This window comes from Bufo bufo, chromosome 6 (genome assembly GCF_905171765.1).
Source record: "Bufo bufo chromosome 6, aBufBuf1.1, whole genome shotgun sequence".
Classification (NCBI taxonomy): Eukaryota; Metazoa; Chordata; class Amphibia; order Anura; family Bufonidae; genus Bufo; species Bufo bufo.
The window spans coordinates 62,853,607-62,879,437 of NC_053394.1; the positions used below are offsets into that span (position 1 = coordinate 62,853,607).

General features: G+C 44.2%; 1 protein-coding gene across 8 annotated transcripts in view; it reads right to left on the reverse strand.

Annotated features, from left to right (window-relative positions):
- MYOF (myoferlin) overlaps positions 1-25,831 on the reverse strand; it is a 210,525-nt gene that overhangs the window by 172,015 nt on the left and 12,679 nt on the right. For all 8 annotated transcript variants that reach the window (XM_040437962.1, XM_040437961.1, XM_040437959.1 and 5 more), the window contains exon 2: positions 6,221-6,276. In XM_040437962.1, coding sequence (XP_040293896.1) covers positions 6,221-6,276 — 56 coding nt within the window. The remainder of the gene's footprint in view (positions 1-6,220; positions 6,277-25,831) is intronic.

A 25,831-nucleotide genomic window follows, 5' to 3' on the forward strand; every position in this document is an offset into this window, starting at 1 on the left:
TCCATATGTGGTCGTAAACCGCTGTACGGGCACACGGCAGGGAGCAGAAGGAAAGGAATGCCATACGGTTTTTGGAAGGCAGATTTTGCTGGACTGGTTTTTTGACACCATGTCCCATTTGAAGCCCCCCTGATGCACCCCTAGAGTAGAAACTCCAAAAAAGTGACTCCATTTTAGAAACTACGGGATAGGGTGGCAGTTTTGTTGGTACTAGTTTAGGCTACATATGATTTTTGGTTGCTCTATATTACACTTTTTGTGCAGCAAGGTAACAAGAAATAGCTTTTTTGGCACGTTTTTTTTTTTTGTTATTTACAACATTCATCTGACAGGTTTTATCATGTGGTAATTTTATAGAGCAGGTTGTCACGGACGCGGCGATACCTAATATGTATACTATTTTTTTTATTTATGTAAGTTTTATACAATAACTTCATTTTTAAAACCAAAAAAATGTTTTAGTGTCTCCATAGTCTAAGAGCCATAGTTTTTTCAGTTTTTGGGCGATTAGCTTGAGTAGGGTCTCATTTTTTGCGGGATGAGAAGACGGTTTGATTGGTACTATTTTGGCGTACATGCAACTTTTTTGATCACTTTTATTACCTTTTTTGGGAAGTAAGGTGGGCAAAATTTCAATTTTCTCATAGTTTTTATTTTTTTATTTTTATGGCGTTCACCGTGCGGGGAAAGTAACATGAACGTTTTATAGATCAGGTCGTTACGGACGCGGCGATACCTAATATGTGTAGTGTATTTTATTTTTTTTATTTTTATTCAGTGATAAGTTTTTTTTTTTTATCTTAACTTTTTTTTACATTTTTGTGACCCAGACCCACTTGGTTCTTTAAGATCCAGTGGGTCTGATGTCTGTATAATACAGTACAGTACAATATATATTGTTCTGTACTGTATTTTACTTACACTGAACAGATCTATGCTTTTAGCACAGATCTGTTCAGCACCATGGACAGCAGGACGCCTGAGCAGGCGTCCTGTTGCCATGGGAACCTTCCCCGTCTGCTCAGAACTTCGCAGACGGGGAAGGGTAAGCACGAGCTGAGGGGGGCTCTCTGGGGGCTGTCGGGGGGCTCTCTCCCTCTCCATCGGGGGGCTGCAAAGGCACAGCAGCCCCCCGATGGAGAGGGAGGGAGCTCCCTGACCGATGACAGTTAACTTTTTCCATACAGCGGTCCATACGGACCGCGGTATGGAAAGGGTTAAACGGTTGACATCTGCACAGATGTCAGGGACCGCGGGCATCAGAAACTGCAAAAAGCGCAGCAAACCGCAGGTCTGAATTGACCTGCGGTTTGCTGCGATCGCCGATACGGGGGGGGTCAAATGACCCCCCCCTGCATTGTTACGGGATGCCGGCTGAATGATTTCAGCCGAAATCCCGTTCCGATTAACCCCTGGGGCGCCAGAATACAGATTTGAAGTCAGGACGTACCGGTACGTCCTATGTCCTTAAGGGGTTAATGTGCCCTGTCCCTTTCCACTGGTCCCTTAAAGTGGTTGTCCCACAAAAAAAATATTCCACAGCTTTCGAACCAGCACCTGGATCTGAATACTTTTGTAATTGCAGGTAATAAAAAATTTTGCATGGCCACTGAGCTATTCAATAAATTGCATCTATATAGCACCACATGCGGTTTGTTCTTTTTCTCCTCATTTCTTTGTCCTGTTCACCGAGATGGCCGCACATGCTCAGTTTCATCCTTCAACTCCCTCCTGAACTGTGATAGGGAAAGCTACAGCAGAATGGTCACGCCCCCTTATAGCTGCAGCAGAAAAGACACTCCCCTGGAGCGGTCAGCCCGATATAAATCTAGCACAGCAATGAATGTGGAGTTCTCTGGATCCATGTCCGGTACAGGGCTGGTTCTAGCTTTGTTAGAAGAGATTGTGACTATGTGATGTCTGATTTTCATTTTTCAAGTTACTCATGGGATGACCCCTTTAAAAGACTGTTGCTATGGCTTTTCTGTCTTCCCTTTTAGTGTAAACAGAAGACAGAGGGGCAGTCCTCCACACTTCATGCCTGCACTAGGCTTCAGAGTGAGGAGGCATGTCTCTCAGTAATCTATTCTGATTGGCTTGCAGGAAGCTGCTGGCTAAAGCAAGAGTATATATGAAGTGAGGGAAAGCAGTTTTGGCTTCAGAAGTTTTAGATTTCAGAAAAACTGACCTTTCTAAAATTAGATTAGTGGCGAGTCCCTATCAGATTGGAACAGTTTCAATGGAGTCCAGGAGAAATGGGACTACTTAAAAGTGGCACTATTGAAGGCAACAGATAATTCCATTAGGCTTGTCAGTAAAAGCAAAAAAAAGGAAGGAGACCACTGTGGTACTCAGCAGAAGTGGCCAAAATCATTAAAAACAAAAAAGATAGCATTTAGTAATTATAAAAAAAAAAAAAAAAAACGAGGATGACAGGCAAATTTATAAGATTAGGCAGAGAGAGGCCAAACAAGTTATAAGATCTTCTAAAGCACAGCCAGAAGAGAAAATTAGCTCAGTCAATGAAAAAAGGCGATAAGACATTCTTCAGATACATGGATGAAAAAAGGAAACTAAAACAAGGAATTACCAAATTGAAACAAGAAGGAAGGTATATGGAATTAGATAAAGAACTAGCTGACTGCCTCAATGAATACTTCTGTTCATTTTCCTTTGTAAAAACTGAAGGAAAAGGACCTCAGTTAGGAAAGAAGACTAATGAATCTTTTGATGCATGTGTCTTTACAGAGGAAGAGGTTCTAAGTCAGCTGTCTAAAATTAATACAAATAAGTCACAGGGGCCTGATGGGATACACCCAAAGCTATTAAAAGAGCTCAGCGGTGAACTAGCAAAACCATTAGCGGATTTATTTATCCAATCACTGGTAACAGGAGTCGTCCCAGAAAATTGGAAATTAGCAAATGTGCCCATTCACAAGAAAGGTAGTAGGGAGGAATCGGGCAACTATAGGCCAGTAAGCCTGACATCAATAGTGGGGAAATAATGGAAACCATACTTAAGGAGAGTATTGCGGAACATCTAAAATCCCATGGATTGAAAGATGAAAAACAGCATGGGTTTACTTCAGGGAGATCAGGTCAAACTAATCTTATTGATTTTTTTTTTTATTGGGTGACTAAAATAATAAATGGCGGAGGTGCAGTAGACATCGCTTATCTAGACTTTAGTAAGGCTTTTGATACTGTCCCACATAGAAGGCTTATCAATAAATTGCAGTCTTTGTGCTTGGACTCCCATATTGTTGAATGGATTAGGCACTGGCTGAGGGACAGACAACAGAGGGTTGTAGTCAATGGAGTATATTCAGACCATGGTGTTGTTACCAGTGGGATACCTCAGGGATCTGTTCTGGGACCCATATTGTTTAATATCTTTATCAGCAAAATTGCAGAAGGCCTCGATGGTAAGGTGTGTCTTATTGCTGATGACACAAAGATTTGTAACAGGGTTGATGTTCCTGGAGGGATACACCAAATGGAAAAGGATTTAGGAAAACTAGGAGGAATGGTTAACAATCTGGCAACTAAAATTTAATGTTGATAAGTGCAAGATAATGCACCTAGGGCGTAAAAACCCAAGAGCAGAATATAAAATCAGTGATACAGTCCTAACCTCAGTATCTGAGGAAAGGGATTTAGGGGTCATTATTTCAGAAGACTTAAGGTAGGCAGACAATGTCCTAGAGCAGCAGGAAATGCTAGCAGAATGCTTGGGTGTATAGGGAGAGGCATTGCCAGTAGAAAGAGGGAGGTGCTCATGCCGCTCTACTGTACAGAGCACTAGTGAGACCTCATTTGGAGTATTGTGCTCAGTTCTGGAGACCATATCTCCAGAAGGATATCGATACTTTGGAGAGAGTTCAGAGAAGAGCTACTAAACTAGTACATGGATTTCAGGATAAAACTTACCAGGAAAGGTTAAAAGGACCTTAACATGTATAGCTTGGAAGAAAGACGAGACAGAGGGGATATGATAGAAACTTTTAAATACATAAAGGGAATCAACAAGGTAAAAGAAGAGAGAATATTTAAAAGAAGAAAAACTGCTACAAGAGGACATAGTTTTAAATTAGAGGGGCAAAGGTTTAAAAGTGATATCAGGAAGTATTACTTTACTGAGAGAGTAGTGGATGCATGGAATAGCCTTCCTGAAGAAGTGGTAGCTGCATATACAGTGAAGGAGTTTAAGCATGCATGGGATAGACATAAGGCCATCCTTCATATAAGATAGGGCCAGGGGCTATTCATAATATTCAGTATATTGGGCAGACTAGATGGACCAAATTGTTCTTATCTGCCGACACATTCTATGTTTCTATGTGTCAGTTAAGAAACATTGCTGGAAGAACACAAGCTGGCGATGGCAGCTTTATGGTTTGGAGAATGTTTTCATGGCTTTTCCTGGGCCCACTCATTCATGTGGAAGGCACTCTCGATTTGAATATGAATCCATCCATGCAGATCAGGTACACCCACACATGCTGATGTCTTCCCCGGGGGTTTATAGGATCTTCCAACAAGACAATGCGACATATTACACGACTATAAATGTCCGACAATGGTTGGAAGAGCATGACCAAGACTTCCAAATATCACCCTGGCCCCCAAATTCTCCAGACTTTAACCCAACTGAGCACCTGATTGACCACCTTGATCATCGTGTTGACTCTATGGATCCCCCCACGTACCCTCCAGCAGCTGTGGGATGCACTGCAGTCAGCATGGCTCCAGATACCTTTGACAACCTACCAGGACCTTACCCAGTCACTCCCAGCGCACTCTGTGCAGAAGTTACTCTGGATAGTAGCTAGTGGTCATAATAATGCAACTCCACCATGTATATTTGATGTTTGTGCCCTATAGGTGAACTATTCTTGAATAATAACCCCTGCAGGAGCAATAATGTCCGTCTTTCAGGAGTCAGTCTTCAGGAAAAATAAATTACCCAAATAATAATTGAATATAATCTTTAAAATTACTGGAGAGTCCCTTCTGCTTCCGATCCTCAGTGGACAGAAGTGTGACAACCTGTCTATGGCAACATGCACCGCTGCAGCCATTCATTGGCTTCAGCAGTGACGTGTTCCCAACATGATCACAGAGCCTCCGTGGTCACGTGTCGCTCAGGGACAAAATCACTTCTCAGGCCAGTGAATGGCTGCAGCAATGCACCATACCACAGACGGGATGTCACACTACTCGGTCCCAGGGACTAGAAGCAGTGGGGAGAGGAAAATGGATTAATTTTATTTCTCACACATTACTGGCAGCAATTAATTTTGGTATGGGGTTCAGACAACCCCTTTAAATAGGTGGTCTCATTAGAAACATATCCTAACAATATGCCACCAATATCCAACTAATGACCTCAAACTATAGCTAGAATGATATGGAAGGGGTGACAAGAAAGTACTTTACCTCCGTCTCATTTTAGTAGAGCTTACCTTTTTCCAAGTGGCCAAATGATCCACTAGTGACTAGTTTGGTCATTAGTTATTTCAAAGATGAAAGCCAATTATGGCCTCACCTGTTGTCATTTTATAAAAATGGCCACCACAGTAACATTGGACAAATGTCAATCTCTACTGTACTTTTTACATCTAACAACAAGCAGTATGGGCAGGCAGCCCAGGGGTCCTTTACAAAGATCCAGCCCATAGTTAAACTGCTCGGTAATTGGTTCCAAGGACATCCTTGAGATGCCTACAGAGGGGCCCTTGTATGTGCTCTGCAATAAGCTTCAAGGGTTCTCTAAACTCGCTGCTTCTCTCTTCTGGCTGTGTTGTCTCCAATATGTAGGATATTGCTTCTTCATGGACTTATTACCTCTCCTTACTTACTACTAATGAACTTTATGAGAGGTCCAAAGGAGAGGGACAAGAAAGTGACAATTCCTGGACATGTCAAAGGCAAACCTAGTGGTTAGCTGATCATCATGGGTCTATCGGCTGAAATCTTACATAACACAGTGCCCCAAGTCCACTATAGGGGTCACCATACTCTATTATGTTCATATCTATGTCCTAACAGGCGGCTTGAAAAGGGATTACCCCTAGTTCCCAATGGGTGGTCTCTAAGATAAGATCTCAAGTAGCTATCAGGAACTTCGAGCATTCACTAAATCAAAAGAGAATGACTTTAGAGATACAATTTTAGGACAAGCTACTAAAATGTACCTCACGCAACTCTGCACACCTACCTCCTTCCATACTGGGTTAAGTTCATTGTCGATGGACTTTGTTTTCTTTTTCTCTCCTGTAAGGAAAATAACAGAAGAAATTAAAAAGGTCAAAAAGTTTATATTATGTTGCTATATACAGTTTTGGTTAATTCCAGGTCATATCACTCTTAGCTCTGCATTGGCACGGAACATGTCCTGGTGGGATCAGTGGCGTACATAGAGAAGTAAGGGCCGCATAGCAAGGATAAAACCAGAACCCCTTTTCAATGACCCTTGGGCCATTTCTCCACTGCCTCATTTCCTAAAAGTTGCTCCTTTAGAGGGTAGAGTTAGTGTTGGTCCCTAGGTACCCCAGTCCACCAGTAAAATGTATTTTGGGGGCCCACCGTACGGATACATTCAAATATAATCAATAATCTAACAAGTTTTTTTATATATGAACATAAGCTGGTTGAGGTGCTGTACATTAAATATATGTATGTAGTGTACTAAATCTAATGTGTTATGTGCCACTTGTGGAGGGGGTGGGAGACTAGGGGCCCACCTTGCTCAGGGGCCCACCAGGGGATTCCCCTGTACCCCTGTGGGCCAGTCCGAGCCTGGGTAGAGTCCTGTCCAGGTATTCACCTCCAGTAGAAGAGATGATCCCAACTGGTCCCCTTCTTGCCCTGGGGCCCAAAGCAGTCACATGGTCTGCCGCTACGGTAGATAAGCCCCTGGATGGGATGCATTTTAGGAACAATATTCTCTACACAAGACAATAAGGAGAAATCTGATGAAGGCAAACCTAAAAGGTTGCCATACACATTGCATTAAATCTTTTGTTCCCAAGTGAAATAAGCCACACTCCGCAGTGGTGGCTTACTCCCCTCTCCATTAAGAGCAACTGCATGCTTGTCCGAACCAAGCATGCATGTACAATATATGGGGATGGGGGTGTCAGGAGGAATTGCTGTCAACCAACAGCTGTCTAAAGTATATACCCAGGTTAAAGGTCCCAAGGCAGTGTACCATTACAGGCTTACTGATAGTTTCCAATGGAAATCAGAACAAAGGTAAACAATTCATAATCCAGTCTATTTACAAACTCAGGGAGTCATTTATTATTCAGAAATGCGCCTATATTAGGCTTATTTCTAGCGCCGATTGCGGCACAAAAGGTTATCTGCGACTTTTCCCCATTCACGCCAGGTCTAAAAAAGTGGGCATGGCGTGGACGGGGAAGAATATGGGTCAGCAGACTCGTCTCATTCATTAATTTTCTAAGTGTGTTTTAGGCCTAGAAAACGGTCTAAACGCAAGACGGCAAGGAAGCAGTCTTACGTTTAGACTGGCTCTGGATATGGCAAAGTTATGTAGAGGCCAGCACCTGGAGCGCTGCTACCTTCTCAAACAGCTGATAGGCGGGGGTCCCAGATGTCAGACCCCCGCCGATCAGATGCTGATGATCTATCCAGAGGATAAACAAACTGCAGAACTGCTTTAATAAATAAAGCATGCTGGTTTGAAAAGTGCTGAAAATTTTTGTAGGACATCCCCCTTTAACTAGTTAATTTCAGATAATATATGGAGGGGGGAGGTGATAAATTCATCAAGCGTGGGGGCTTCTTCAATTCCACTCACTCCCGAATTCCTGCTCCAAAATTGGACTCATTTACATATAGAAATGCTGCTACATATTGCATTATTTCTCCACACTGCAATGTGTATGCGTGAACCAGGGTTGCCAAACTAAAGTTATTTTCTCTGGATAACTTATCCAAAAATTACAGACAGCCAACATTTGTTTTTTTATGGGTGTAGTGGAAAACCACAAAAGTCTTTAGCTCAAAATCCTGATATGATCTCATATTTAGGGCTCATGCACACGACCACATGCATTTTGCAGTCCACACAAAACAAATCCACAAAAAAAAATACGGATGACATCTGTGTGCATGCCATATTTTGAGGAACGGAACAGCTGGCCCTTCATAGAACAGTCCTATCCTTAGGACATGTTCTATTTTTTGGGGCGGAAATACGGACATATGGAAACGGAATGCACACGGAGTAACTGCCTTTTTTTTTGCCGACCCATTGAAGTGAATGGTTCCGCATACGGTCCAGAAAAAAAAAAAAAAAAAGGGGGGACGGACGGGGGGACGGACACGGAAAGAAAATACGTTAGTGTTCATGAGCCCTTACGACAACTACAATTACCCAGCCACAGACGCATCTACTTATGATCATGGTGAATGGAAAGTCTCCTAATATTACGAACTGTCCAAGAATTTACAAAGGTTGGTAACCCTGCATAGCACCTACATCCAGAATCTGTACACAGCTATGGAAACTTTGACCACAACTTAAAAAAAAAAAAAAAAAAAGTCAAATATTTTTGCAATACACTGTGACTAATAAGCCATACAAACGGTGATTGTGCCGGAGCATGATTCACTACTACAAAGCACAGGAAATCCCAGGGGTGGAAATACTGATAATTGTTCTATTTAGTGCTGCCATGTAGGCCGATGTGGTCAGGCCATTCCAAATGAGGCATGGATGTGCTCGGCTATTGTTCTAACAATAAGCATTAGGGAAGTCCTAGTTCCTCTATTTGACACTGAGGAGGATGAAAAATTATATAGATGTAGACCTAGAGTCATACAAATTATTCATCTACAACCAGCCTACTAAAAAAAAAAAAAAAAAAAAAGAAGCAGTAAATAGCTAGAAAATGGTTTGAGGAGGTGAAGGAAAGTTAGGATGTCAAGGAAAACCAAATAAAATGCTGAGTATAATCAAAATTCATACAAAACTGAGTTAATAGTTTGTCGTGGTTGCTGCGACTCTAATGAGACCAGACGGATCAGAAACTTATGTAAAATTCGGTGTTAATTAATGTACAGCATACACAGCTTAATATTCTTTGGTACTGCCCATGAGGAGCTGACCAGTATAGTCAACATAGATGGGTACAGCCCTGTATGATTTCTGAAGTTACAATCAGGTCCTCTGCATTACATTAGATCTCTGTGAGCTCCAGCAGTGTAAGGTAAATGGACATCATTACTCATAATCTACGGGGATTTCTGTAATTTACACTGAATGGAGAATTACCTAGAGATACAAATCCCCATGTTATCCTCCAATGTGACAACTTTTAGCTCTTTAATAACTTATTTTTTTTCAGCCAGTTTAATGGTTATACCTAGTTATTAAGGTGATTAGGGATGAGCGAACTTATGTTTTCAAGTTCGGCATACAAGGTTCGAGTTTGGGTTATCTAAGAATTCCGTCATGGATTCCACTACCATGGACCATAACTTTATTTTAAGTCACGCCTTTTCTCCCTTTCTTCTTCCTGCGCAGCGCTCCAATCCTTCCTGCTGCCGTTTGTTTTCCTCACAACAGTGGTGATGTTCCTTGTACTGCCGAGGCCACTGATTGTCTGCACCGGGACCTGCGTGCACAGAACATCACTGCTGCTGCAGGAAGAGGAGGTCAGCGGTATGAGGACTGAAACGTGACACTGGAGAAAGCAAGAGAGCAAAGGGATGAGTATTGATTCTTTTGTAATTTTAGGCCATTTACAGGGGCTGCTCAAGTTTTTATTTAATATAGTTACCCAAGTTTGAATAACCCCCTCTAGGATGCCTGGCTCCGCGTCCCTGCATATACTTACCTGGTCCCCGATGCCGGTTCCCTCCAGCCAGGACCGCTCCACGGCAGTGGCTGCAACTCCCCTGCTGCCAGATGATGTGCAGCATGACAAGTCCCCATATAATGCAGGAGGCAAGTCACCGTCGTGGCCTGCTATTGGCTGCATCCCCACGTCCTCCCCGTTGATGTTGATTTCTGTCGGCAGGGGAGATGCAGCCACAACCATGGATTGATCCTGGAGGGAACTGGCGTCGGGGGACCAGGTAAGTATATGCAGGGATGCCGAGCATCCTACAGGGGGTTATTCAAACTTGGATAACTCCATTAAATAAAAACTTGAGCAGCCCCTGTAAAATGGTCTAAAATTACAAAAAAAATCAATACTTTGCTCTCTTGTTTTCTCCAGTGTTATTCAAACTTGGATAACCTCTTTAACTTGGACAACTCCTCTAATGGAAAGGTGGTTGAAAGTTACTTTTTTCACCTGAGTGTTCTAGCTGTCCTGTGGAACTGGGGTCAGGGGAGTCTCATGCTTCCATTAGGTGGGACCCCTGCCTTTTAAACATTTATAGCATGTCCACAGGGTAGATGGAAGAACTCTTAAGATTCTATTCAAAAAGGCAGATCAAAAAAGTAAAAAATACATTTTACATAAGATACAATGTCCATATTTTGTATTTATTTAATTTATGGCATAATCTGCTCTGATAATACAATGTACAGATATATATATATATATATATATATATACATACACACACACACACACACACACACACACACACACACACTGGGCTTTCGCTCTGGTAGATCAGGTAAGCGGGCGCAGTACAGAGGCAAAATACAAGTTCTTACCTCAAAACGTCAGTGTTTATTCACACTTGAGGCAATTGCACAAAACAGCACGTAACTTTGAAGTCTTTGTGTTAATTCACACACAATGCAAAGTTCATATAACACAAGTCACCTTGCTGGCAGTTCTGCCTCCAGTAGTCCACAGCAGGCTTTAGGGGGCATGTTTCCCCAGCATGTGGCTCTCAGCCCTCCAGCTTGGCACAAAGCCTCAGATCCCCAAAACAGAGACGACATCTCTGCTGAGCCCAGCTGCCTATTTAAGGACAGATGCGGGTCACATGACCCCTGATGTCATATCTCTCTCTCCTGCAGCAGGAGTTCGACCTCTCATACACACTTGTATTCACTCTGCAATGAAGCTGTATCAGAACCTTCTTTAACAACACATGGCTCCTTCCTTGCGTTCATCACTCAATCAGCCAGCAATTTTCATGCAGGACAATGCCCCCAGTCACACAGCAAAACGGGTAAAGAAGTTCCTTGAAACTGAAAACATTAAAACAATGACATGGCGAGCCCGAGACCTGATCTAAACCCAATAGAAAACCTCTGGAAAATCCTTGGTGACAAAAAGGTATGGTCATGAAGAAGAGTGGACCAAAAATCACACCAGAGCCATGTGAGAGATGTTCTGTGGCCGCAGATTCATTCAAAGCAAGGGCCTGTACACAGTGGCGTACCGCCCATAGAGGCAGACCACGCCATTGCTATGGGGCCCGCGGCACTGGGGGGCCCGGAACGCAGAGAAGGCCCCGCCCACTCATGACATGCGGCTATAGCGCTATGCGGCTGCTTTTATTCTCAGCCTGAGCCAACTATTCTTCCGTAATCTCTAGAACCCCCAACCCCCCCCCCCCCCGCCCCCAGCCCCCCCCTCCAGCGCCGAACGGAGTTTGACCTGTCCTGACCTGATGATCCTGACTGCTGTCTGGCCAATCAGCACAAGGCAACTCTGTTGAGGCAGCTGCTGATTGGCCAGTGGCAGTGTGCACAAGGGAGGCGGGAGAATCAGTTCGCCGTCGGCCGTCGCCAGTGTGCCTGAGGAGACTAAGAAGGAAGAAGCACCCTGTCCCTGGCTGGCCTGCCCTGAAGAACCGTTCGTCCATCCTGACTCCTGCCTGAAGGCTGCCGTGTCACTGCCTGGCTCTGGCTGCCTGAGAGAGGGAGAGCAGACTCAGTCAGCAGTACAGCACTCAGCAGAGACCAGGTATGATCGATCGATGATAATGTCAGATACTCAGACTAATGTCAGATTAACCTGACAGGCCAGGCAGCAAGAGAGAGGAGGGGTGGGGAGGGGGACAGCCAGGACAGGGTGGGACATGCTTCAATCCCACTCCAGTGAGTCCTGTTGTCCTCTATGAGCCCCAAAATGCCCATGGGGGAGAAGTAGGAAGAAAGCACACTGTCCTGAGATTTTTGGGGGGCATTAGGGGTTGGGGGGGCTCATAGAGGACAGTGTGCTTTCCTCCTACACCTACTCCTTCCTAACAACCCCCCCCCCCCCCCCCCCGGGCATTTTGGAGGGCATTAGGCGGGGTTGGATGGATATTAACCCCTCTAACTCCTTGCTGCTAATGCTGAGTGTGCACATAGCCACCAAATGATATTTCACCAACCAGCCAAACCACCCCCCCCCACACACACACACAAACACATGCGCATATGTGCATACTCAGCATCAGCAGCAAGGAGTTAAAGGGGTTTGGGGTAAGAGAAGTGATGTGATTAAGATGTGGGGGATGGCTTACGTCCGGCTTTAGCACAGTTGACAGAGGCAGGAGGAGTGATGTGTATACGCTCCTGCCCTACACTCGCTCAGTTAGGGCGCAATATGTATGCCACACATGTCCACTGTCCTGTGCCCACTCTGCTAAAGCCTGGCAAGTGACATGGCCCATCTGTAGGTCATGTATAAATGTATTTAATGGGGGTGTGGCATGGGAGGAGCCAGGTCAGGAAGTGGGAGGGGCCATGGTGGGTAGTGGGCGGGGTTAAGGGGCCCAATTCAGATTTTTGCTATGGGGCCCAGTGATTTCTATGTACGCCTCTGCCTGTACACTTCTACTGATTGGCGACTGGTGTAACCTCCAGAAAATGTAGTTACAATCTTTCTCTGTACTACAGTCATTGCTGTTCTCCAATTATGATCATCAGGTTTTTTGAAAAATAAGTTTTATGTTGGTATACTTTTTTTTTTTAAAAACACTGTTTTAATGGCATGGTGTACCCCTTACAAAAAAAATCCTTCAAATGATGATCAGTGTAGCTTACATTATTTCTAAAAAACAAACAAAAAACAAGTGTTCATAAATGGTTCTCCAATTTTGATCGCCAGTGTATATATAGTATCTGCAATGTGATAGGAAGATCTTCTGCCTGTGTGAGCTAGGAGATGATCATGTGACAGTTTTTTTTATGCAAAGTGAAGAGCATGGGGCGGGAAAGGTCAGATTATTCACGCCCACAAATATTCATGAGGCAGAGCTCAGGCATTGTTGGTACACGCCCCCACAGCTTTGCTGCAGCATGTAAACAAAGCAATAATAAAAGAACCATGCAAAAGGTGCAAGTATGGGTTTTTCTCTTAAGAAATGAGGCTTAACTAATGTAGATGCATGTCCTGATGAGTTTTACTTTTTTTTTTTTTCCATAACTCGGATCACCCCTTTAAGGAAAGCCAGGTGCTGCCAAAACCCAGACTGGCACTTAACTCCGGTTCGGTATTTGACCTCACCAGCCGAGCATGCTGGGAGGAAAATATCTGCCTTGCCATATAGCTATATATATATATATATATATATATATATATATATATATATATATATATATACACACATACATATACACACATATATACACACACACACACTATATTATAGACCAACTCAATAAACTACAGATGGAATTGGAGGAGGGCAAAAGGAGTAAATGGGTGCGAGACGCAGATGATTATAAACGAGGCGACATATATGCATGGCAATCTGATACACCATCTATGGGCTCCAACCGCAATAATAAAAGAAGTAGGAGATTTATGCAATTACCCCCAGATGAGGAGAAATCTTTTTTAGGAGACAGTCTGGACATAAAGAAAGGAAAGGATCAAGAACCAGGCGAGGAGGCCGCAGGTATAAACGAAAAGGGAAAGCAGCGATACAACCGGACCAGACAACAATCGACGAAAGCATTACCCCAGAGAAAGAGACAATAGTGTTCAATCTATCTTCAGTTGAATTGACTGCAGCTCAACACAGTGTCCTTTCTAAAGGGCTTACATTTTGCCCAAATTCCAAGGTAAATTGGTTCGATCTAGAAATGGATCTAAATGATTTTTTTTCGGTCTATTAAGTTGAAGGTGTTTTTTTAAGGGTCACACTGTTGACACACTAACATACTCGAGTGAATTTTCACTCAAGAAATTGGGTTTAATAAATAAAAGTACCTTTCTCCCCTATGTGGATGAACCTGCTATAGAGGCCTACATTTCCGCAGTTAAAAGGGATGTCAGAGAGCTTAAATCCCGTTTTGGTGATACAGCGAGATTAAATAAACCCAATCTGACAACTGTTGAAATAGAGGCCCTGTCCCAACTCAGGAATAACCCCCAGCTAACCATTAAACCCACTGATAAAGGGGGTGGGGTGGTTGTTCTTGATACATGTAACTATGTAAAAGAAATTGAACGCCAACTTTGTGATGTAGATGTGTATGGCGTGCTGCATAATGATCCTAAATTTCAGATTATGAATATCATTAAAAGTATTTTGTCCGATGCGGTGGCCGGGGGCATCATTGATGAAGGGCTAAGGGAGTATTTAACGGTTACTTCTCCCGTTACTCCAGTCCTATATATATTGCCCAAAGTCCACAAAACCCTTGTGGACCCCCCCCCCCCGGTCGCCCCATCGTCTCTGGTACGGACTCTGTGTTTAGTAGAATCGCTATGTTTCTTGATAGGATTCTGCGAGAATTTTGGACGGCTGGAAAGTCATATATTCAGGACACTGGGCATTTTTTGCAACAACTGAGATCTGTTGATGCTGCAGATGTGCAGACTGCCACTCTCGTGTCCTTTGACGTATCTTTGTACACGTCAATAGGGCACGAGAAGGGCATTTCTGCTGTCAACAAATATCTGGATGGGTCGTCTATCACACAACATTCAAAATATTTTATTAATATCCTGCTGAGGCTTATTCTGGAAAATAATTATTTTCTTTTCCAGGACACCTTTTACAGTCAAAAACGTGGCGTTGCGATGGGGTCCAATGTGGCCCCAATGTACGCAAATATCTACATGCGGCACATGGAGGAGGACTTCATCTATGTATCCCACCACTTCCAATATGTCATTGGGTGGTGGCGGTACATAGATGACGTCTTCCTCCTGTGGTCAGGCACAGAACCCCAATTGGTTGAGTTCCATAAATATCTGAATAGCATTGACCCTGACCTCCAATACACTGTGTCTTACTCCAAGACAGAATTATCCTTTCTTGACACCAATGTCAGATTGGTTGATGGTTTGATTAATACAGGCCTATACATCAAGCCAACTGACAGGAATACTATTCTACGATACGAAAGTAGTCATCCTCGTAGTTTAATTAAACACCTACCGCACCCACAATTTTTACGTGCTAAACGTATTATATCAAAACAGACTGAGTTAGTATCCACATTGGATATGATGACAGGTAAATTTAGGGAACGAGGTTACCCCCACCGATTGCTAGATGATCAAAAAAATGAGATTTTACTCAATAGCCCCAAAAAAACTTTATCTGCCTCACAGAGAATCCAGAGGATACCTTTCATGTCCACATACTCTGAGTGTAGTGTGGAGATGGGACGTATCCTCAAGGAGAATTGGAGCATCCTTGGCAGGTCAATCAAAGACGTACCCGAACTGAAGTCTCCTCCCCTCTTATCATATCGGAAAAGTAAAAACATCAAGGACCACTTGGTCAGAGCGGATGTAGGCCCTAAGAAAATTAGCGTACAGTGAACATTGTCGCAGTCGGGACATGGGTGTTACCTGTGTCTCAATTGCGTCAATTGTCGCTATATATGTAAAGCTAGATCCTTTATACATCCCTCTACACAAAGAATATCCCATCAAGTTCCATTTAAATTGTTCATCATCTTATGTAATCTATGTGCTAGCATGCCCGTGTAACCTAATATATATTGGTGAAACATCCACAGAATTAAAATTAAGATTGAACAATCACAGGAATTCAATAAGAAAAAAACGTGCTGATCTTCCGGTCTCCAGGCATTTTGGATCTCTTGGGCACTCTGAGCGGGATCTAAGATGCTGGATTCTGGACCATGTTGAACTCCCCAGGAGAGGCGGAGACCGTCTAGCTATTCTCAAAAAAAGAGAATTGCGTTGGATTTATGATTTAGATAGCTTGCACCCTAGAGGATTAAATGTGGAGTTCAGATAGGTGCCTGGTGATCTGTTGCTCGCCCCCTTTTTCCATGCATTTATGTGTTATAGTTTCCCCGTACCTGTAATAGTGTCTGAGAATTGTGAAAGTACTATATGCAATTACAAACGTAACAGAGTATAAAGTTGGAAACTAATATATCTTTTTTTCTTGCCTTTTAGAATTTTTAACTCTCACGATGCTGGATGCGGATCCCTGGACTTTAACTTGTTGGAAGCGGTGCAGCCCAGTACCAACTACGGTGTCCTATCGTATATGCGCTACTCCAGACACATTATCAAGCTATAGTGCGCTGCTGTTTTCTGTAATGTTGAGGGATAATCCCTCTATGACCGCTTTTTCCAGCAAGCGGGTTAGGTAGGTCGGCGGGGTTCATGGAGATGTCCCCTTCCGACGTACACGGCCCCATAGTCCGGTGTCCCTCCCGAGAGGTGGGGATCCCCGTCCTGATGCTGGCATCTGTAGGAGATCCCTGCTGCGGTCTGTTGCACACTCTCTATGTGTTCCGTTCTATAGTCACGGCTTTGAGTACATACTCTGTATAGTTATCATTTACGTGATGAGTATAGAACGGACATTTAGGGCACTTTTCCCTGAACTAAAATGGCGCTGGTAGAGGTTACCCTATAGAGCGCATGCGCACTATTCTTTCATTGTGATTCACATGATGTTGTTACTCTGGGCATGCGCATTGAGGAGATCGAGACGCATAGGGAACATGATGGTATATGTGGGCTCCATGGCTTTCCGAGTTTCACTCCTGGGATCCCCATTCAGTAGGTCTGCACTGTTTTATGATTCTAATTGGAGCACAAGTTCTATATATGTCTTGTTCTATATAAGAGGGATAGTATCCTGGTATGATAGAACGTATAACACTAGTCACTATGTTAAACATGCACTTTATAATTGTAACACATGTCTGCAATTTAAGAGGATTGTAACCACACCCTGATGGGAGTAACACTTTTTGTAATGCTTTAAATGTGCTCACTTTCACTGTCTCTATGCTTGAGAAAGGCTCGCAAGAGCTGAAACGTGCAAACTTTGCCATAACATGGGTGAATAAACTGCTTTCATTTTTTCATCACATATTGGAGTGCAGTCCTGCTTTCTATTCCAATATATTACATATATACACACCCACACACACATTCAGGCACACAGTAAATATTCAGGTTGTTAAAATAGATTACCCTCGGTACAAACACAATAGGTAACTATTACCAAGTAGATGACTAGTCCAGTGCAGTATACACTATGGGCTGTTAGGGAAAAACTGTGTACATAAGGGAGGGGAACGCAGCTTAATTGTCCAATGAATAAACATAAGATGAAAGGATGACTCTTTCAGATGTTAGGCAAATAGCTGGCTGTGGAGAATGTGAGGCTATGGAGCCTGAGGCAGCCCCATGGAGAAGACAAGCTTACAATGTCCACCTCACCTCCTCCATGTCCCTGGGAATAAACACGGAGACTCCACAATCCTTTTACGTCATTATACACTTGCAATCCCTTGTTATTACAATGTCTTTGTTTAGGATCATTTTTGTAATAGTCACAAAGGGGCTGCGGAAAAGTGCAGATTCCTTTGGCCTACAGGAGCCACCGATGCAAATCCCAAAGCAGAGCCATTAACTACAGACTACGGGTAAACCCGTCGTCCTTGGATAGATCTCTGCTGTTCACAGGGCTATCTAGGTCCAAGGCAGTTTAATTTCCAGCCGATTAAAGTATTCATTTCTACCCCTGGACAAACTAGAAACTGAAGAGCAGGTAATGCTGTCCTACTCCATGATGCATTTCTGGATATTAAGCATGAGGAGATTACTCAAGCATTCCCTTAGGCATAATTATATCTGGGTTCATTTCTATTTCCAGCAGTCTTCTGGGCTCAACGCTGCGGTCAAAAATATTGTTACAATTTTCTGGTTCCTCAGAAAGAGAAAGTCAGAAACTTCCCAGAGTTCTAGAAGTAATAGCAAATAAAATAAAAATGGTACAGGTACAGGACACTAGAAGAATATCCCAAGTGCCATGAACCCCTTCCATAGGCCATAATGGGGCACATGCCTCAGTAGGACACCTTCACTCCATAAGCACCATTAGAACACATCCTCGGAGGAGTCCATTGCCCGGGACCTCTTCAATAAGCCAGATGTTGAACCACTACAGACCCCGGAAGACTAAGGGCTCATGCACACGACCGTATGCATTTTGTGGTGTGAAAAAAAAAAAAAAAAAAAAAAGAAAAAAAAAAAAAAAACGACATCCATGTTAAATCAATTTTTTTCGGACTTATTGTAACAATGCCTGTCCCTGTCCGCAAAACGGACAAGTATAGGACAAGTTTTAAAAAAACAAAAAAACAAAACAAAAACAGACATGTGGACACGGAATGCCTACGGAGTCATTTCCAAGCCCCATTGACATGAAATTGCGTATATACACACACTCACACGTAAAAAAAACAGGATGGAAACAGAAGAAAAATACATTCATGTGCATGATCCCTAAGGCTATGTTCATGCACTAAAGAGTCATGAGGAGTAGGCCTTACTGACAGCTCCGTGTCAAGAGAGTCAGTGCTTCATCCGTGACCATGTCTGTGAAGGGTCCACATGTCTATCTGCTGTTCTCCATGTGCCAGCTGTGTTCCATGTTCACTGCTAGGCTGGAAAGGAGGTTTCCAGAGCACATACTTACCAACATTTAGGTTGGTAAATTAGGGGCATCCAAAACCCCTCCCCTGGGAAATGCCCCATCTGGAAAAGCCCACTTATGGGTGGGGTTATTGTTAGCCCTCACCCATTTTTGTCCTGGGACAGCCCAAATTTGCCGGTACCGTCTCTGAAAATCAGGGACAGTCCCTGCAAATTCAAGAAAGTTGGCAACTATGAGAGCTTCTCCTATCAGTGGTCAGTGACAACCGCTGACCGAACATGGAGGGGTCAGTCTAACGTGCGTCTCCTTTGTTTTTCCAAGGATGCGTGAATAAGTACATCGAAATCAGTGGATGTGTACGTTTTCTGTGTAGAACACAGACAGCACATGTCTGCGAGTCACTAAAATGAATAAGGCCTTATTCACTCACCATATGGCCGTTTACAGAACAATGACAGTCTATGGCCTCCTGCACACGAACGTTTTTTCCCCCCGTTTACTGGCAGTTTTTTGCATTCCATATACGGAACCATTCATTTCAATGGTTCTGCAAAAAAAACGGAATGTACTCCGTATGCATTCCGTTTCCGTATTTCTGTTCAAAGATAGAATATGTCCTATTGCCTGCAAATCACGTTCCGTGGCTCCATTCAAGTCAATGGGTCCGCAAAAATCAGAACACATACAGAAATGCATCCGTATGTCTTCTGTTTCGGTTCCGTTTTTTGCGGAACCCTCTATTGAAAATGTTATGCCCAGCCCAATTTTATCTATGCAATTACTGTATATGCCATACGGAAAAAACGGAACAGAAGCGGAAACAAAAAAAACTGAACGGATCCGTGAAAAACGGACCGCAAAACACTGAAAAAGCCATACGGTCGTGTGCAGGAGGCCTATAGGTGTATTCACACGCCTTTGTTTTTTTTTCAGGGGCCGTGAATACTGGCTGTCAAAAAATAGGATGCGTCAGTTTTCACAGCCCAAATACAATTTAAGGGGCTGTTTTCAATGGCCATTTTTAGAAAGGCAGATGTGGGTAAAAAAAAAACAAAAAAAAACACACCCACACAGAACAGGTGCAGATCTTTCCCTTAAACCTTATGTCTGTGGATCCAATACTCCTGGAAATCACTGACGTGTGAATGGGGCCGTAGGCCTTGTTCACACGTCAGTGAATCACAGAGGTGTCCTCCATGGACAGCACACAGACCCATCAATTTTTTATGTGTTTATTCACTGACCCTGGATCACTGAACAAAAAAAATAATCACAAGACAATGTACTACTTTGGACTAAACACACCCATTGAAGTCCGGGAAAAACCACTGATAACACAGAAGGCACCCATTCACCATCAGTGTTTTAAGGACCATTGGTAGGCGAAGCTCTGGAAATTAACTTTCAGCGGAACAGTGTCCATGTTAGATGGATGACACTTTGGGCAAAAAAAAAACAGACACAGACCAAACGCAGATTCTTCATGGATGGATTTTCCATGGACGTCAAGAGGACATGGAAACATGAACGAGGCCTTAGCCCTGTTGCAAATACAACTAAGTTAGTTCCTGCTATTTCCACCTAAAACAAGTAGCACACTACTTCAGCAGTGGTGCTGACCATCCAACCCAGGACTTGTCCATTGCCAAAACAACAATGAGGATTGTTGAATGAGGCCTAAAAACCATATACTATGGGGGTCATTTATGAACAGAGGCACTTTTGTAGCGTATATCTGGTGCAGATTCTGTCGCACGCCATGTTGCGGCAGAATCTGCGACTTCTTCCCTGCTCACGTCACGTTTAAAAAGGTGGGCATGGCGGGGAAGAGGGATGGTCTCCATGTAAGACAGCAAGGAAGCTCTCTTACGTTCACATTTGGTGGCGGATCCGCCTAGGCCGGCGCCTCTACCACCAGTTTAGGGCTTTATTAAGACTAGCGTCTAAAACGCCGGTCTCAATAAACGTGCCCCTATATTTTTACGTAGGTATGTAGGTGAAGGCACACCGAGGTTTAATAGACAATCCATGTAACATGCATTTACAACACAACGTGCTGAGATGTGCGTGTACAGGTGTCATCAGGCAGAATTCCACATGCCCCAAGGATATAAACGGGTTATGAGCGAGACAACACCCAGAATAACACGAAAATCTGAGCACTAATGTACGAGCCCAGTCACCGGGGGAAAACTCTTACACAGGCACTTACCATACATGGAATGGGCTTTATTTGCCATATAAAAGATATGTTATAAGTGGGCGCTCCATTAATACAAAAAAAAAAGAAAAGAAAAAAAAGTGAGGGTTCTTTCTGCAACAGAAGATATCAGAGGAGCTTTCCAGTTTTATGGAACCTCTAGTTATTGCATAATTACAGGTTTAGACATTCCTATTTCTTTCTCCAGAATTTCTGCCAGTTCCTTACCCCCTCTACTTGATGTCAGTGCCTAGAGTAAGGCTACTTTCACACTTGCAGCAGAGTGATCCGGCAAGAAGTTCCTTCGCCGGGACTGCCTGCCGGATCCGGCAAAACGTATGCCAACTTAGGGCTCTTTCACACTTGCGTTCTTGTCTTCCGGCATAGAGTTCCGTCGTCGGGGCTCTATGCCGGAAGAATCCTGATCAGGATTATCCTAATGCATTCTGAATGGAGAGAAATCCGTTCAGGATGCATCAGGATGTCTTCAGTTCCGGAACGGAACGTTTTTTGGCCGGAGAAAATACCGCAGCATGCTGCGCTTTTTGCTCCGGCCAAAAATCCGGAACACTTGCCGCAAGGCCGGATCCGGAATTAATGCCCATTGAAAGGCATTGATCCGGATCCGGCCTTAAGCTAAACGTCGTTTCGGCGCATTGCCGGAGCCGACATTTAGCTTTTTCTGAATAGTTACCATGGCTGCCAAGACGCTAAAGTCCTGGCAGCCATGGTAAAGTGTAGTGGGGAGCAGGGGAGCAGTATACTTACCGTCTGTGCGGCTCCCGGGGCGCTCCAGAGTGACGTCAGGGCGCCCCAAGCGCATGGATCATGTGATCACGTCATCCATGCGCATGGGGCGCTCGGACGTCATTCTGGAGCGCCCCGGGAGCCGCACGGACGGTAAGTATACCGCTCCCCCGCTCCCCGCTACTACTATGGCAGCCAGGACTTTAATAGCGTCCTGGGTGCCATAGTAACACTGAACGCATTTGGAAGACGGTTCCGTCTTCAAATGCTTTCAGTACACTTGCGTTTTTCCGGATCCGGCGTGTAATTCCGGCAAGTGGAGTACACGCCGGATCCGGACAACGCAAGTGTGAAAGAGGCCTGATGGCATTAGTAAGACTGATCAGGATCCTGATCAGTCTTAAAAATGCATTGAAATGCCGGATCAGTCTTTCCGGTGTCACCCGGCAAAATGGATCCGGCATTTTTTTTTTTTTTCGGTCTGCGCATCCGGCATTCCGGTATTTTGAATGCCGGATCCGGCACTAATACATTCCTATGGGGAAAAATTCCAGATCCGGAATTCAGGCAAGTCTTCCGTTTTTTTTCGTCGGAGATAAAACCGTAGCATGCCGCGGTTTTATCTTTTGCCTGATCAGTCAAAATTACTGAACTGAAGACATCCTGAACGGATTACTCTCCATTCAGAATGCATGGGGATATGCCTGATCAGTTCTTTTCCGGTATAGAGCCCCTAGGACGGAACTCAGTGCTGGAAAAGAAAAACCCTTACAATTGTATCCACTTTCAGCAATCCAGTCCGATACATTTTAGCTACATTGTTGCAAAACTGTCAGGAGAAGCCATATTTGTGCTGCTGATGTAGTTAAAGGGAACCTGTCACCAGGATTTTGTGTATAGAGCTGAGGACATGGGTTGCTAGATGGCCGCTAGCAGATCCGCAATATCCAGTCCCCATAGCTCTGTGTGCTTTATTGTGTAAAAAAACCGATTTTATACATATGCAAATTAACCTGAGATGAGTCAGAGCTTGAAAATATGACTCTTCTCTGGTCACACAAGTAAGATATGACTCTTATGTTAATTTGCATATGTATCAAATCGGGTTTTTTACACAATAAAAGCACACAGAGCTATGGGGACTGGGTATTGCGGATGTGCTAGCGGCCATCTATCAACCCATGTCCTCAGCTCTATACATAAAATCCCGGTGACAGGTTCCCTTTAACCTAGGCCAGTGGTGGTAAACTGCGTTTCTTATGGAATCTGAGACAGACGTCCTGAAGGGAGCCTCCGACGCAGGTGTGAACAAGCCCTTATTGACACGTTATGAAGCAATTATAGCATGTTTAGTAGTTTGCAATATTGTGCATATTTGGCTGCAATCTGAAAAATGTCCATTCTATGTATGAGCCGATCTCATCCCTTTCTTCCCAGAGGAGCATGTATGGCCTATAAGTCTCCTCACACCGATTAAGGCGCTCTCTCCCCAAAGAGACTGTACCCCCCAAATCCCTAGCAGATCTTTACACAGTAGACATGACTTATACAAATTGATGTCAGCACGTGTCATAGCGGTACACATTGCGTATTATGTACGGATTTGTATCCGCCAGCAAAATCTCATCTTCACGTTGTAGAAACTTTCCAAGTGTAAATTGACCTGCAGTTCAGATTTCTAAATCCGCAGTAGATTTCTTCAGATTTTCACCCTTTCTTAAAGCAAATACATGACAAAGTCCATATGAATTGTCACAGAAACAGCGCAAACTCCAAATGGAAAATTCGCAAAAAAATATTGCCATGTGCATGTAGCCTCAGGGCCTGTAGCCTTGCTGTAAGGTGCCCGTATGGACACGTATTCTTCCCTTGAAACCAATCTTCCAGGAAAAACACAGTGCAACATGTCCTGGAGCATCAATCATTTTTTTTTCTCATGGACATGTAAGGGGAAGAAAATCAGGATACCGTCCTCATGGCTCATTAGAGAGTCTCCAAAGACAATTTCGCCTAGGAACGCCGTCCTGCAGCCATGGAAACCTGTATCGCAGTCCTCTGCATGTATTCTAATAGAAGGAAGCCCTGTGATAGACAGACATTCTATACACTTCGATGGTAGGACATCGATGATCATGAGAAAGGAAGGGGCTGTGGTAATAATCTGAATGGAGATACACCTTAATACTAGACAAAGCAGAAACGGGAGCCCCAGTGCGTCCGGAGAAGGGGAGGCAGTGCCTCAGGGGTGCATTGCCAGCATGATCCATAGAGCGCTAGAAAGGTTTAAAGTAGTATTCCCAACTTAGGCCTCCTTCACATTTCCACGATTGGTTTGGTCTGTGTGTCCGTTTTTTGCCCGTTTATCAGTTTTGTGCGTCATCCGTATTCCACGGACACTGCTTGTCACGGATGAGATATGGGAGGGAACACCACACCGACAACAGGAGTGAAGGGAAAAGCCACTAGGCTTCAACGCTAGGGAAAGGGTCACCTCCTGTAGAACCCGCCTCCTTGCCCCGACTCCTATCCGTATGGGCACACCTTGAAGGTAGGAATGCCCATACAACGGAACCTGGAGACCCTAAAGAGCCCTATGGGTATTGGCAGGGCTTGAGACGACCCGTTCCTTCCCAGAGGAAGGAACCAGCGTCTCCCTAAGGCAGAGTAACAACACACACACGGGGAGAGACACCAAAACACAAAGGAATAAAACAACTTCTGTAGAGAGATGGATGAGCAGGAACCCCAGAGATGACAACACACCAACTCATCCAAAAACCAAATAAAGCCATCACCCGCATAGCCAGAAGGGTGAGGTCAGACTATATAGGGGAGGTGTAATGACCGCTAAGCTACACCTGAAGCAAGGGGTGCGGTCATTGACAACAACAACACAGAAGCAAGAGAGGCTGTTAGGGCTGTTTCACACGAGCGGATCCCGCGCGTGTCATCCACAGCGTGAAAGACAGCCAAGACCCGTTCCGGACAGCAGAGACACAGAGCATTAACATGATTAATAATGCTCCGTGCCTTTGTGACCTTTTTGCTACATAATCACAGTGACAACTTTATCTCACTGTGATTTTGTAATCATGTTAATGCTCTGTGTCTCTGCTGTCCGGAACGGGGCTTGGCTCTTATTGACGCTGCGGATGACACGTGCGGGATCCGCTCGTGTGAAACAGCCCTTATATCCCTTCACGTGTAGCCAGTCTCTTCGATCTTCTGACATCTGTCACAGGAGGGACAGTGACACTGCTAGGCTGAAAATTAATTTCCAAAGCATCTCCTCCAACGGTCCATGAAAAACCGCCAGGACATGTACGCCATCAATCCATGTTGTGCAAGTGGTTTTCACTGACCCATAGACTTCAATGGGCGTGTTCATTCTGCATCACGGGCCTAAGTAGTTCATGTCAACGTGATTTTTCCACTGACCCCCAGTCAGTGGAAAACCACTGATGTGTGAACAAAGCCATTAAAATCAATGGGTATGTGTGGAAAACACAGCACACGTCCGTGATTCACTAACATCTGAACGAGGCCTTAGACATTTATGGACATAAGAGGCAGGTCCCACCTTTGGCTGCTGCACCCAGGCGGTGGTCGAATGAAAAGGTGGTCACGGCTCTCTTCGTGGAAACACTCGAGCATGCTTGTCCAGTGAACGCCCATAAAAAAGTGAACAGACAGAGCTGTACACATGCATTCATTCTCTGCCTGGATGTGGCAATTGGAGGCCACCGATCTGGAGATGGCTGCAAGCCCCCCATGGTGGGAACCACCTCAGACATCTATGGAACATCCTGTGGATACACAGTAAATGTCTAAGATGGGAAACCCTAAAGATGTCGGCAGAACCTCTCCACTGAATCAAACAAGCCTGAATTAAGGAGTACATTCTGCAGTTCCATGATCTCAGTCTCTAGTGCAGACATCTACCTACTGACAGGTTCCAGCCTCTGCAATATGCAACCATCTTGGGAGGGGGGGAGAGGGGGGGGGGGCTGTGCACCTACTTTTACTTACTGCCCCAATCGAGATTGGAATGTTGCAGCA